Source organism: Populus euphratica, unplaced genomic scaffold (assembly GCF_000495115.2).
Source record: "Populus euphratica unplaced genomic scaffold, PopEup_1.0 scaffold29.1, whole genome shotgun sequence".
Taxonomy (NCBI): Eukaryota; Viridiplantae; Streptophyta; class Magnoliopsida; order Malpighiales; family Salicaceae; genus Populus; species Populus euphratica.
Window position 1 is genome coordinate 297,619 of NW_011499888.1, and position 13,102 is coordinate 310,720.

Consider the following 13,102-nt stretch of genomic DNA (forward strand, 5'->3'; position numbering starts at 1 on the left):
TTCAATGCTTAAAAAGAACCTCCTTCATTTTTCTTTTTCTTTTATGTGAGGGGAAGCTTCTATTTATAGAGGATTGGGGAACTAATTTTGAAATTTAACACAGGACGCACAACGTCTTTCTAAATTTTGAATTTTTTTTTGTTTAAAATTATATATTATATATTTTTAAATTATTTTGACATACTAATACAAAAAATACATTCCTAAATACCCTTTTAATTAATCAAATACATGTGTCAACATTTGTTTTGGATGGAAGATTTCATAAGAATATATGTCAATTAATTGTCAAATATTTTTTAATTCACTTGACATATGACCATTTAATAATGTCTAGGTGATTGAGGAAATATCTGGAAATTAATTTTTTTATTTTCCAAGAATATTTAAGTTAATGGCGATTTATTGAAAAGAAAGGAAGTCCAAGGGTATTATTAAGAAAATAAAGTTTATATGGACGACATTAGAATAAGAAGAACAGTACAGGGACAATCTCAACTTTAATCCAATGGTTTGTAATAAAAAAAAAAGTCATCTAATCCAATGGTTTGTAATAAAAAAAAAAAAAGTCACCTTAAAATTTCTGGAATATAAATAAATAAACAACAACAGACATTTGTAGCTTCGAAGTTTTGAAGTTCTTTTTCTGTGGAGAGAAGACGTGAGGCAGCCATAGTCTCTGTAAGAAGGAAAAAATACACAGAAGATACAGGACAGGGGAAATTGTGATTTCTATATTCAATAAAATTGTGATATAGAGTATATATACAATGAAAAAGAAGAAGGAACCTCTAGGAAGAACCAAAGTAGTTATAAGGCATTTGCCACCTTCTCTTTCTCAATCAAATCTCTTCTCTCAATTCGATCATCGTTTCTGCCATCGCTACAATTGGTTCCGCTTCCGCCCCGGCAACTCCAGGTCTCTATTCCTTTCCCTTTATTGACTTCTTTCTTTTTATTTCTTTTATTTAAAAAAAACATAAAGAGGGTAAGATTTTGTTTGGATTTGAAAAGATGATAACTTTTCAATCTTTGTTGAGAGTTTCTCTTTAATTCTGTGATGAACCAATTGGATATGGAACATGGGTATTGGAGTTTTGTAATTTTTTCTTCATTTTATTGGTTATTATGGTGACCCTTTGGAGAATTAAAGATTTTTGGTTATATGGGAATTTTGAATTTCTGGAGAAATAATTTTTTGCAGCCACAAGAGTCAGAGGTATTCTCGAGCTTATATTGACTTCAAGAATCCGGAAGATGTTTTGGAGTTTGCGGACTTCTTTCATGGACATGTATTTGTTAATGAGAAAGGTACTTTGGTAGCTAATCTCTTATGAATTGCTTGAAACTTTTTGGCCTACCACATTTTCTATCTTTCGTGATTTGCGACTGTTTATTTTGAACGGACTACATCATAGATCGTGAAAGGTTAATCCTTGGAGAAAGCTTAAAAAAAATTTATTCTGTTTTAAAAAATATAAGGTGTTTGGTGTTTTGATTTTCGATAGGTTCTAATGTGTTTAATCTTGTGCTATTATTGTATGTCATTGTCTCGTTTCTGAGTTCTATAAGATTTAGAGAATGTATGTGACGATTGAAATTCTGCTTTCGATGAAGGTTCTCAGTTCAAGGCCATAGTTGAGTATGCTCCTTGTCAACGTGTTCCTAAGTCATGCCCCCATAAAGATTCTCGTGAAGGGACTATTTACACAGGTTCTCTTTCTTTTTCTCTTCTTTGATGCTCATTCTGTTATTTTAGCTTCTAAGTGGGAATAACTCATACTAGCAAGGTGTTCGGCATACAGATAGATGTTTAGTTTGATTATAATTCTTTCTGAAACTAGATCCTGATTATCTGGAGTTCCTCAAACTTATTGCCAAACCTGTGCGGAATCCTCCTAGTGCTGAAATTAAGTTAGAAAGAAAAGAAGCAGAGGAATCTGGTTAGTTATGATGCTCACTTGCTTTACTGTGGTCAAATGTTCTACTACTTTAACTATTGGTTTATCACGAGAAACTATTGGCTGAAGAAATCTGTGCTCATTTGTTTTTTCTTTTCTTTACAGAGGCTGTAAAAGGAGCTCCTATTTCTACACCCTTGATGGAATTTGTTCGTAAGAAACGAGCTGATAAGGGTGGTCAGGTGCACTTCATACTTTCTTCTACTTTCAATGTAGGAAAATTGTATAATTCTATAAATTCTATGAAAGATTATGTCGTTGCATATCTTTATGTGCTATTAAATGTTTAATGCTTCTGACATGCCATTTGCAGCAGTCTTGCATTGCTGGTTACATTTTGTGCAATTCATTATATATATATGTGTGTGTGTGTGTGTGTGCGTGCTATTAAACGTTTAATGCTTCTGACATGCCATTTGCAGCAGTCTTGCATTGCTGGTTACATTTTGTGCAATTCATTATATCTGTGTGTGTGTGTGTGTGTGTGTGCGTGTGTGCTAGAAAACATTTTCAGAATTTGCTATTGTTTTCCAGCATGCTTGATGTTTTTCTTTTACCATTAATATGTGGACTATGTTTCATATATCTGTGAAAGATTTAGGTGCAGTAGGTAATGTAATGAGTTAAGAAGGTGAGGTAATTGAAACAGGCCATTATGCTTCTTTTTTTTTATTAGGTGATTGGAGTTTCAGTATAATGGATTTTTTTTTAAAAACTGGGGAAGAGTATAATGGAATTGTGAATTATCTATGGTATAGCTAATTAAAGTCAGAAATGGAAGACATGTTTTCAAATATTCTTACTTAGCTTTATGTAAGAATTGCCTTTCAAATTCAAAATTTTATGACCAATATCTACCCTTCCAACTATCAATATATGCATCCATTAGTGAAAGATTCTATTTATCTAATGAAGATACTAGTAAGGTTGAAATTGTCATTTTAAGTTTGATTATCAGCTACAAAAAATGATCATAAATGCTTGAAGGAACTAAGGGCAATTTAGTATTTCAATTCATAAGAAACTCTATCTCTCTCTGGTAAATATGCTGTTCTTTTTTAAGTCGGGGTCCTCTGATCTTCATAAACTACAAGCCCGGCTGCATCAATAATTATCTTTAACAAACTCTACATTCATGACAATTTGATCTCGTCATCTCTGTAGGGTCCAGCTGTTGTTAAGAACAGGAAAAGAGCTGGATCAGCGTCTCTTACCAATTCTGGTTCAAGTAATGCCAAACAAGACTCTGGCAAGAAAAGGGTATTTTCCAAAATTATAGCCATAATCTCTTTTAAGCAAAAGTTATCAATCTTAGGAATTAAATGTGCTTGTTGTACCTTTTTTTTTCCTGTCATGATGTAGTCTGTAATTAACTGATGGATTAGTTGTTGGCTTAAACATTAAATGATTAGATTATCTTGAAGTTTAAGTCCAAGAAGACATATTCCTTATGCAAGTTCTTATTATTTACTTAGTTATTACAGAGGTGTAAATGAGAGTACTCAGAATTTTTCCCTTAAATTGAGTATATTCTGCTTGTTATTTCCTCTTTATATTCTTTTCTGTTTGATAGTATATTCTCAAGGACGGCACCAAGAATTCAAATTGGAAGGGCAAGTCGATTATCATCATGGCACGGAAGCAGGAGGGCCTACCTACTACTTCAGGCGGAAAAGAAATATCAGAAGTTGAATCCAGTATGTATTTTTTTTTTTTAGCATTGATGATAGTATTTCAATGACTAATAGTGTGCACTGCTTGTGTGCATTTTTTTTTCCTAACTGAAAGGAGATCCTTCTGAAAGTTTTGTGCATTATATGTTGCTGTTATTGGAGTATTGAATATCAAATTGATGAGAATATATTAAAAATGGTTGTCAGCAAAGTTACATGGGCATGTGTATGTTAGACATGTAAAACATGAAATTCTTCGAACCTAACTTTGCAAATCACTGATTTTTGGACATGATTAATTATTGAACAAAATTTATGGTTTTCATGAGAGTCCTTCCTTAATATGATCGGAGCAAGTGACTTTTACTCTACAGAAACAGGACATGAATATCAGTAACTTTTTAAGAACTGGTTTTTCTTTGCTTTTTTTTTTTCCCTCTCTGGGTTGTCATTTTCCTAAAAGTTTTCATGTAAAAAATTAGATTTACTCTTTATTATAAACAATAAATGGAAAGGGGAAATAAAAAAAGCATCTAATTTATTAGGAAACAAGATAATTCAGCAGTGATCCAAAGTACATATAATCTGAAAGAAACGTTGAGGTTTAAAACTATTTTTTACTAAGCTTAAGAAAATGAAAGAGAAAAGGAAGAAAGAAAGATAATTTGATATGCATGTGGCAGTGACTCCATGATGGAAGAAGTTGAACAACTTCATTCCTGTTGTGACAATATCAAGGCCAATGTCTTAGTGTCTGCCATTGTGACATTTGACAACTATTTAGAAGTATTTATTTGTCATGTTTGTTTGTTTTCCTTGGAAATGATAGAATCCGTTCGTTGTCTGAAAGAAGTTACAGAAAGTTTATGGATCTTTGGTGTGTATTTATGTTCTATATGCAGTTTCTGGAGTTGAAGGTTCTGTTTCTAAAATTTCTTTGGATGCTGAGTCTGGAAAGAAAAAAAAATTGCTTCTGGATGGAAAAAGGCGTGAAATTTCTCTTGTAAGATCTTTCAGATATTTTTCTTTTCCCTTTTGATAATTCATTATCGATTTTCATCTTGTGACTTCTGTCCTTGCTCCTGTATACATGCACTCACATACAACCAAACCACTTAGCATGGACAAGTCTGGTAAAAAAAGTAGTCACATCTTTCCTGATGCTAGCACTAATGCATTTTATTTCCAGGAATCTGAGGGGCCGTTGCATCAGTTGGGCCTCACTTCTAATTTTGGAAGTTCAGTTTCTACTGCTGCTAAAGAGTATCAGAGGCATGAAGCTGGTGAGAGGCTGATAAAAAGTATTCTACCTTCAAAAGCTGCCTCAGCCAAGAAGAAATTTCAAAACCTAGAGGTGGAGAATGACAAGCAACCAATTCAGCCCAAAACCACGCAAGTGGGTTTGAATGGTCATGTCCCTTACAAGGAGCCACTGGCATCTATGTCTGACAATGATGTAAAAAGGAGTTCATATGATAAGCTTGTGAAAAAGGATCAACACGATCCTGGCTCTCATTTTGAGAAACGAGAAAAACATACAAGAAATAAGGATAGACCATGTCGTGGTGTTTGGACTCCTGTTCGGAACTGTCCTAGTAAACATGCTAATGCTGAACACTTAACATCCTCTATATTGCAATCTGAAGTGCATTCTGATTCTGTTCGAGGTATTTTCCATTTCTGTGATTGGTCTTTTATATAGTCCTGAATGAAATGTGGATATATAACTGTAGCTGATTACAATTTCTTAGCAGGGGGTCCGTAGCTAACTTTTGTCTATTTTTCCAGCAACTCATGGAGAAGTAAAAGATGGCACGCGATTTAGGGACCATAATCAGGGATCAGCAGGGTCAACAAATGGAAGCAATAATTCTTCTGCAGAGAATGGTTAGTTTTCCTATAAAAAATCTAAGTGGAGTGCTTGGCGCTTTCAAAACTTATTCTCATACTTTTAACTAATCATGGAAATTCAGATCCATGCTGGCCAGTTAAATAGAACAAGATTCTTGTTGGACATGATATCAACAAGTCACATGCAATGTTCTATCTATCATTGTGTACGGTGTTTTCAGCCTACTTTTAGTAGGTACATTACAATAATTAACAATGCTCTTGTTCTCCCAAAACCCATGGGATGTGCCATGCACTAGCACATGTATTAGAATTTTTTTTGTAAAATTTACATGTCTGGATTACTCTTTTTTCTTCTTAATTTGTATATTTAGGGGTGGCAAATCTAGGGATGGAACTTTAGAAGCCTTTTCAACCGTTGCTTGATGATCACATGTTGCACATTGGAATCAGCTAAACTTCATTTAATTTGATTTCATCCAGGTTCCCATAGAGATTTTGGTCGTCAAGTGACAGCCCATAATATAATGCTTGATAGCTCCCCGAGTGCAACTGGAGGAAAATTTTCCAAAAAAGGAGGTCATGCTGGCTATACTGCCCAGGAGGTGTGCACAATTTGTGTTAAGCATCATGGACTGTGATCCCTTTGTATTATTTCTAGTAGTTGAATTATCTTTTTGGTGTTTGCAGAAACAAGTATGGGTTCAAAAGTCTTAAGGTTTTTAAAATCACTCATCTGGTGTTAAATCTGGTAAGCTTATATCTATATCCACATCATGAATACCATTTTTATGTTTTTTTTAGCTATCATACAGAAGATACCTATTAGATTTGTATTGGAAATCAAAGAGGGATTCTGAACAATATGCACCCGAAATTATTGAATATATAGAACCTTGACAGCATTGAACTGTTCACTGAAATGGTTTGCCCAGCTAAATGTAAAAAAATAATGATGAAAGAAGATATAACTTTTGTATTTAGCATTTTTAATCATGCCAGGATGATGATGGCAATGGTGATGATGAATTCTCTACAATTTTAGTATTGTACCCACCAATTTCCACATTAGAACCCTTTCACATACTCTCTCAGAAAGGAAACACAACAAATGAAAATGCTGGGAATATGTAGTTTTGTAACACAGTTGAAATGTGGGATCTAAGATAAGCTTATATATAGTTTGCAAATGAGATGTCTCCACACTTTCAAGTGGGAAAAGCGCTCAGCAATTTAAGAATTTGAAGGCTACCTACCTTGTCTTTTGCAACGTGTCTATGTCTTGCATCTTTGACAGAGTGGAAGAGTCAAGACAAATGATTTAACTTTTGTGAAATGTGGATGGAAAAATCTAAAAATTAATCCAAAACTTTTAACTGGTCTTACAGTTTCAGAGATGATATGTTGGGACTGAGCTGCTGTACTGGTGAGAATAAACAAAGCCAAATATCAAAATTTATTATTCATCAAAGAATGATGGGACCATGCATACTATAGATGTTTATCCAAATGGTTATGAATACTTAACAATGTAGCAGCATGCAACAAAAAAATTATTTTGAATGTTGAAAACCTGAAAAATATGATTGTCGCAGGTTTTTTGAATATCAGATGCATTGTTCTCTCCTAAATAAAGAATGAGGGATTAGATTTCTTTATGTGCAGACCTCTTGCTACAGTTCATTTATTCGATTACTATCATTGTAAACATCCAGCTTTTTGTCATGCTGTAATCTGCTTGTTCCTTTAAGATCTAGTGACATGCATAATGGTGATAAGTATTGGCGTAACACATTCAAATAAAGTGGTATAGTATTTTAAAAGTGCTGATGTTGTTTGGTGATGATACACATTTATCTAAGTTGTAGTAGATGTAGATACTTTTAGAGAATAATATAAATCATATCTTAGAACCTCACTTAATAGCTTAAAATTCTGGGTTGAATTAGTTATTTAACATGGTAACAAAGCCTTGATGACTAAGCGGTTACGAGTTTGAATATCATCTTTATTTATTTAATAAAAATTAAGCATAAGGTAGTATGAGTCTGTGCAAATTTTAAACTTAAAGAGCTTTTACTTGAAGGGGTGTATTAGAGAATAATATAAATCTTATATTGAGAGCTTACCTAATAGCTTAAGTTTTTTAGTTAAATTGGTTTTTTAGTTAAATTGGTTGATATCCTAAGCTCCCAGCCAATTGTTCATACTGCTGGAATGGAACTATGAAACAATCTACATGATGGATGCAATTGTTTATCTTTATTTGCATGTGTATCTCATGAGACACTGTTAATATTCCCTCTGAACAACACCTTTGCACACTTAAGCTTGCAAGTGATTTTATGTGAGTGTGTGTGTGTCTTTGTGTTTGATACGATGCAATGTCCATCTTAGTTTCCATTGACCAAAACTGATTACTCACTTTTCAGGCAATCCAGAATTGCCATTTGCTTCACCTGGAACTAGCTTAAACCCTTTTCAGTATGTTACAGCTCATTGCATGGTCTTATACGCTGTATTGGAGTACGCAGTTTCTGTATGGTGCTGGAGTTACTTCTGTCAGATAATTTGATCTCAGATACATGTTCAGAAGTCATCAAATTAAAGCCGGTGAGAATTGTACCTGCCTAAATGAACCATGTGATTTCAATTCTTGCTGCACGCTGCGAGGTATCTTCCAGTTCCATGTATTCATCAGCTGGAGAGATTATGAATTAGGCTGGATACTGGAACCTGTCTTGTTGGTCAAGTTGATGAATTTTGTGGGCTGCATTTTGTACAGCCTTTGGTTTCTCTGTTATTCAAGCAGCTATGCAAGGTTCAGTGCTTGTTTTCTTCTGCTGCAACCGCAAATATGCTACTAAATGCGACAGAGTGCTAGTTGTTTGCTGTGCGAAGATATGTTATACTTATGAAGGCAGCTGCATTTAAAGCTGGTGCAGCTGAATCGGGCTCTGGGATGCCAGAAAGAATGTTGCATGTCGGATGTGTATGCTGATTTCAACGTGCTGAACAGGATTGAGCATTTAGAGAAGCAAAATTGTTTCCGTGATTGTCCTTTACAATTATACACACATAAATTAAGGTTTGTATAGAAATGCTTTTCTCACTGTGAGTGGTGAATGGTATGAAAGAAACATTGCGATCGTTTTCATTTCCATCAGGTCTTCCGAAGCATTCATCTGAGTCTTGGTTACCAACACTCGACAACAGATACTACTGCCTCCCACGCAGAAGAATGTATATTACGAGAACCGAGGGAAACCGTTGTATTGTCTTTTCTCTTTCTCCCAGCAGCAAAAGAACAAAATGAGGAGACGCAGATCAAACCAAATTCTTCAGTCTGGTAAAATGACCATAACAAGCCTTGCAAAAGCACGAGGAACCAACCATCCAGTCACGATAAATTACGATGATGATTAGTTTAATAAAAAAGTTGATACATTTCCTTCCTATAAACCTTCTTGAAATGGAGATAAATAACAGTAGACATATGGCCCAAGTGTTAACTACAATAGTGGACCTTCACATTGTACATGACTTGTATCAGATCTATTGCCTTGCGTAAAAATCACACTCAATTTTCTGAAATATAATCTATGGAATTTGAGCAATCTCCAGCAACATTTTATGCAGGGACTGAGGCTTTGAAAAGAATGGGCAGTGATCACTTCCTTTAATCTTGAAGACTCTTTCTGGTGGATTCTCTCTCACTAGCTTTTCTTGGACATCTGGTGAAAGAGCACGATCATCCAGTGTCTGAATGAAGAACCGCCGACCAGTTCCATATTTTTCAGGGGTCAATGATAGCTTCTCCATGATGGGACCAAGTGGAATAGGTCTCATTGAAACCATGGCCAACGCAACATCCTGAAAGTACCAAACTTTGAATGAGTTTAAATAGTAATGGACACATATTAGTTAGTGGAGGGACAACTGAAGTTCTTTTGTGACTATGGTAGGCTTCTACACTCAAAGCAATTTGATATTGGCCCAAATAGCTGGATACATGGGTCAAAATGGATAGCCACATGATGTCACACAATGTTGAGAAGTGGCTTGTTTTTGCAACGGTTAGGTCTGGATTATTTTAGAAACAGTGGCAATATGATTAGATTGATTTTTAACATACCTTTGTTGGTGATTGGTTGAAATATAAACCTTTCATTTGCTGTTTCTCAAACATGAAAGCTGTAGGAGGCTTGTCTTTACCATTTCCATAAATCAAAAACTGTGATTCTTGCATAAAACGTTCTGCAGATCCAAGCTGCAATAAGATTCTCTAGTTAGAACATCCAACTCAGAATTGAAAGCAATAAAAACTGCTCGACAGGATCCTGTTAAAAAGGCCATTGCTTGGTGCAACAGTAAGAGTCTAGGGACACCTAGATGGGCAAAGGTTTTGTCAAAAATTTCCCTTTCCAAACTGCATTCCAGCTGGACCACAGCTACAATTCCTGGTCTTTTATAGAAGCTCTTAGCTCTATGAGGAATTGATTCAGAGTTTTCAATCTCATCTCATACTTTATTTAGTCCACAACTGTAAGGTTTTAGGAATAGTTTCAAGGAGCAGATCAGGAAGCTTCCTATCTGAGATAGGGTTTTGACATAAGAGATAGGACAATTGGATAAATAGTAGGTAGATAGCATAGCATCATACGGCAGTTTAAGCATCAGATGTAAGGATCTTGGTCATCACAGAATAGAGGAAGCTTGCAAATGTCAAAGGCATGGCATCTAACCACACAAAACAACATACAAAGCATAAATTATGAAAGTTCTTCGAACTTTCTCTTCCATAATAAGGGTCACAAACTTGAAGAGTCAACAATTCTGTAAAGAAGGTATCCTTACAGTTGTGGCTTAAGGAGGTCATGTAGACCTCAAGAACGAAGCCAGATTTCTATTGGATTTCTCCATTCTATATCAAGAAAGCACTTTTTTTTTCTAGCTGAAGACGGAGACAGTTATCTGAACCCATTCAGATACTTTTTTTTACCTTCAGTTATTATAAGAATTGAACCATGATTTTAACCCATCCCCTTCAAAATCCAATAGTAGCATAACAGAATTGTAATTTGTTTTACTATGCTCTGGAAGCAATAATGACATGACAAGGTAGCGAATTATCATGATTTTATTAATTGGATCCGCATTTAAATGAGCTTACTAGATTAAGCAAGTAAGCTTTGATGCTATACCTCTTCAGCAAACACATCAAAAGGCCTCTGACCATCAGAAACCATTGTAGCACAGAGAAAAATAGCTTTCGAGATCTTTTTGGGGAAATGCTCAAGTGCATAAGAGACACAGGCACCTCCACTACTATGGCCAACCAAAATAACCTGCGGATGAACAGTACATCAAAAAATATTGCATAGTACACTCACAAAGTACATGGAGAATTAATAAGATGCTTATCACTTACCTGTTCATCCTCAGGCAAGTTTTCTAAATAACTAATCAATGGTTTTGAGTACTCTGCCAATGTTGTGACACTGTTTGTATCTGCCAGCTCAATGCCTGATCCTGTTAGATCTATGGCAATGGGAACCAATCCTGCTTCCTCTAATAAAGCAATAGTTTTGTACCAACACCATGCTCCAAAACCTTCTCCATGCACCAGAACAAACTTCTTTAGCTTTATATTCTCCAAAAAGTCAGGCACCTGAAAAGAATTTACTTCACAATTAAGAAAATCTGACAACATTCTGTAAGTTGAAAGAAGGCGAAAAGTGAAGGTCATCAACTATGACAGATCAGAAACCATTTTCTGACATATGACTTGTGTATATCAATCATGGAATAGAAAACGGAAGCTAAAAAAGAAGCTAAGAGCAAAAGACTGATGAGAACACTTTAGACATCCCAAAATAGATCTAAGATGTTCTGCTGGGAATTATAAAATGTATTGCATAGAGATTTTCCACGTTTGAATATTAAATGCACAACACAAATGAACTTATTGTCTTGTAAACAGAGTAAAGGAGAAGTTTAAGCTAGCCATTTAAATTTTAAATCCATTCAACAGGAACTCAACTTTTACTCGGCACTCATTTAACTTTCTTATACAAATAAGAACTTTTTATGAGGGCAAGCACTAGCTGCAGTACAGTTTTTTTCTATGTTGGAGCTGCGAGTATGATTTTCAAAAAGGACCTTGACAGTCTCAACAACCTTAGAACTTCAACGTTTCCATGATGATTTCCACTTCTTTTCATGGCTGATGCAATTACCACATCTTATCCTTCATCTTTGTCATTAGAAGTTACGACTCTTGACTTCCCAACTAGTCTGATTCGTCTAGAGACTCATTTAATCCTATTAGTGTAAGTTGCATAGGCTAGTCCATTCCCAGTAGACATACTAGAGCTTTAGGGCATAAATAGACTGGTTCAAAGTTCTCTCCTCTAGAACTAAGAGTGGACCAGAAAAGGAGCAGTAGCTCCAGCTAGCATTAACTATTAAAAAGTGAAAAGGTGAGTCCTCTAAGATCCTCTTTTGCATCCATAGTAACCCCTTGATTAAAACTATAAAAAGATTTAATGATCTTGAAGAGCGTAGAGAATTAACTGAACATACTTTTCCACTTTTCAAGTAATCAGACAAACAAAAAAAGTAAAAGAATCCCTTTTCCCTTCATCTCTTTTTAAATGAAACTTGATGCTCGCACTCATAATTGGAGACTTTTTTCTCAACTGTGCCCATAATTAATCATGGTACATCATCCACTTTCCATATCAGATCCAATCAAGTAAAGAACCAAGTATAATTAACTCGGCAGTTTTACATTAAAAAAGGAAATAAAGCAGCTTAACTATAAAAGCAAAAGCATCAAATAAATGTCTTCAGAAAGCCAAATGAGGAACCTGTTTTCCATTAGAGAAAGGATCAGAGAGATTTCTTCTTCTAGAGCTAGTGGAGCCAATCCTCCTGGACATGGATCCATCAAATCTCTGAGACAATTGGTGCTGTTGTAGTGCCATAGATAAAGCTTGTCTATGCAAGAGCTCTTCCTCTGCCAACAACTTCCTCTGAGACCTGCCCATTCTCTTGCTTCTTGATCCATGATTATCTCTAGTGTCCTTCTTTGTCATGCAAGTAAAACGATTACCCATTATTGCAAAACCTCTTTTCTCAACAACCCAGAAATCTTTCGAGGAAGTTTTGAGTTAATTTTGACAGAAAGCAACCAAAAGTCAAGAAATTTTCATGGAAAGCAGCATGCTTCTCTGCCAAAATAAAAATGATATTCTATATGAAGCCAGAGAGGCTCCTCGATGATTCTTTAATACTAATTTTTTTATTGTCTTTTGGAATATTAGAGAGAGAGTAGGTAGGAGTAGGAGAGGGGTGGAGGGAGAGGTTGGCTATAAATGCTCATCTCTCTCTCTCTTGCAATTTGAGATTTCAACGAGAGTGGAGAGACTTTCTGTTTACCAAAAAGAAACAAACGAAACTAAGTCAAAAGTGTGTGAAATAACAGCACAAGTTTTTGTTTTTACTGAGACAAGTCTCCTGTGCAAGAACTAAGAAGGCCTTACGAACTTCGATTGGAGATCGCGTGGAGCATGGAAGATGGGGACATGCACGTCCTTTTCTTCTTCCTCGGTA

General features: G+C 35.3%; 2 protein-coding genes across 7 annotated transcripts; one reads left to right on the plus strand and one right to left on the minus strand.

Moving 5' to 3' along the window:
- The first annotated feature begins 593 nt into the window (after positions 1–593).
- Positions 594–8,627, plus strand: LOC105130645 (regulator of nonsense transcripts UPF3-like). Of its 6 annotated transcripts, XR_843279.1 has the most exons (15): positions 594–919; positions 1,205–1,311; positions 1,618–1,713; positions 1,845–1,943; positions 2,067–2,143; positions 3,126–3,221; positions 3,535–3,658; positions 4,537–4,637; positions 4,824–5,301; positions 5,423–5,521; positions 5,969–6,090; positions 6,176–6,236; positions 7,918–8,102; positions 8,149–8,158; positions 8,271–8,627. XR_843279.1 is itself a non-coding variant. In XM_011033220.1 (13 exons), exons 1-12 carry the CDS (start codon positions 771–773, stop codon positions 6,200–6,202), a joined length of 1,575 nt encoding a protein of 524 aa, XP_011031522.1. In that variant the 5' UTR covers positions 594–770; the 3' UTR covers positions 6,203–6,236; positions 7,918–8,627. The 6 variants fall into 6 exon arrangements, 4 of the variants coding, with proteins under 4 accessions (XP_011031522.1, XP_011031526.1, XP_011031524.1 ...); XR_843278.1 differs by having other exon boundaries at positions 7,918–8,158; XM_011033220.1 differs by having other exon boundaries at positions 7,918–8,627.
- A 240-nt stretch (positions 8,628–8,867) lies between these two features.
- Positions 8,868–12,864, minus strand: LOC105130646 (putative methylesterase 14, chloroplastic). Its single transcript, XM_011033225.1, has 5 exons — positions 12,358–12,864; positions 10,917–11,156; positions 10,690–10,833; positions 9,621–9,755; positions 8,868–9,358 (listed from the first exon to the last, which is right to left on the minus strand). Exons 1-5 carry the CDS (start codon positions 12,604–12,606, stop codon positions 9,086–9,088), a joined length of 1,041 nt encoding a protein of 346 aa, XP_011031527.1. The 5' UTR covers positions 12,607–12,864; the 3' UTR covers positions 8,868–9,085.
- Between the last annotated feature and the right edge of the window lie 238 nt (positions 12,865–13,102).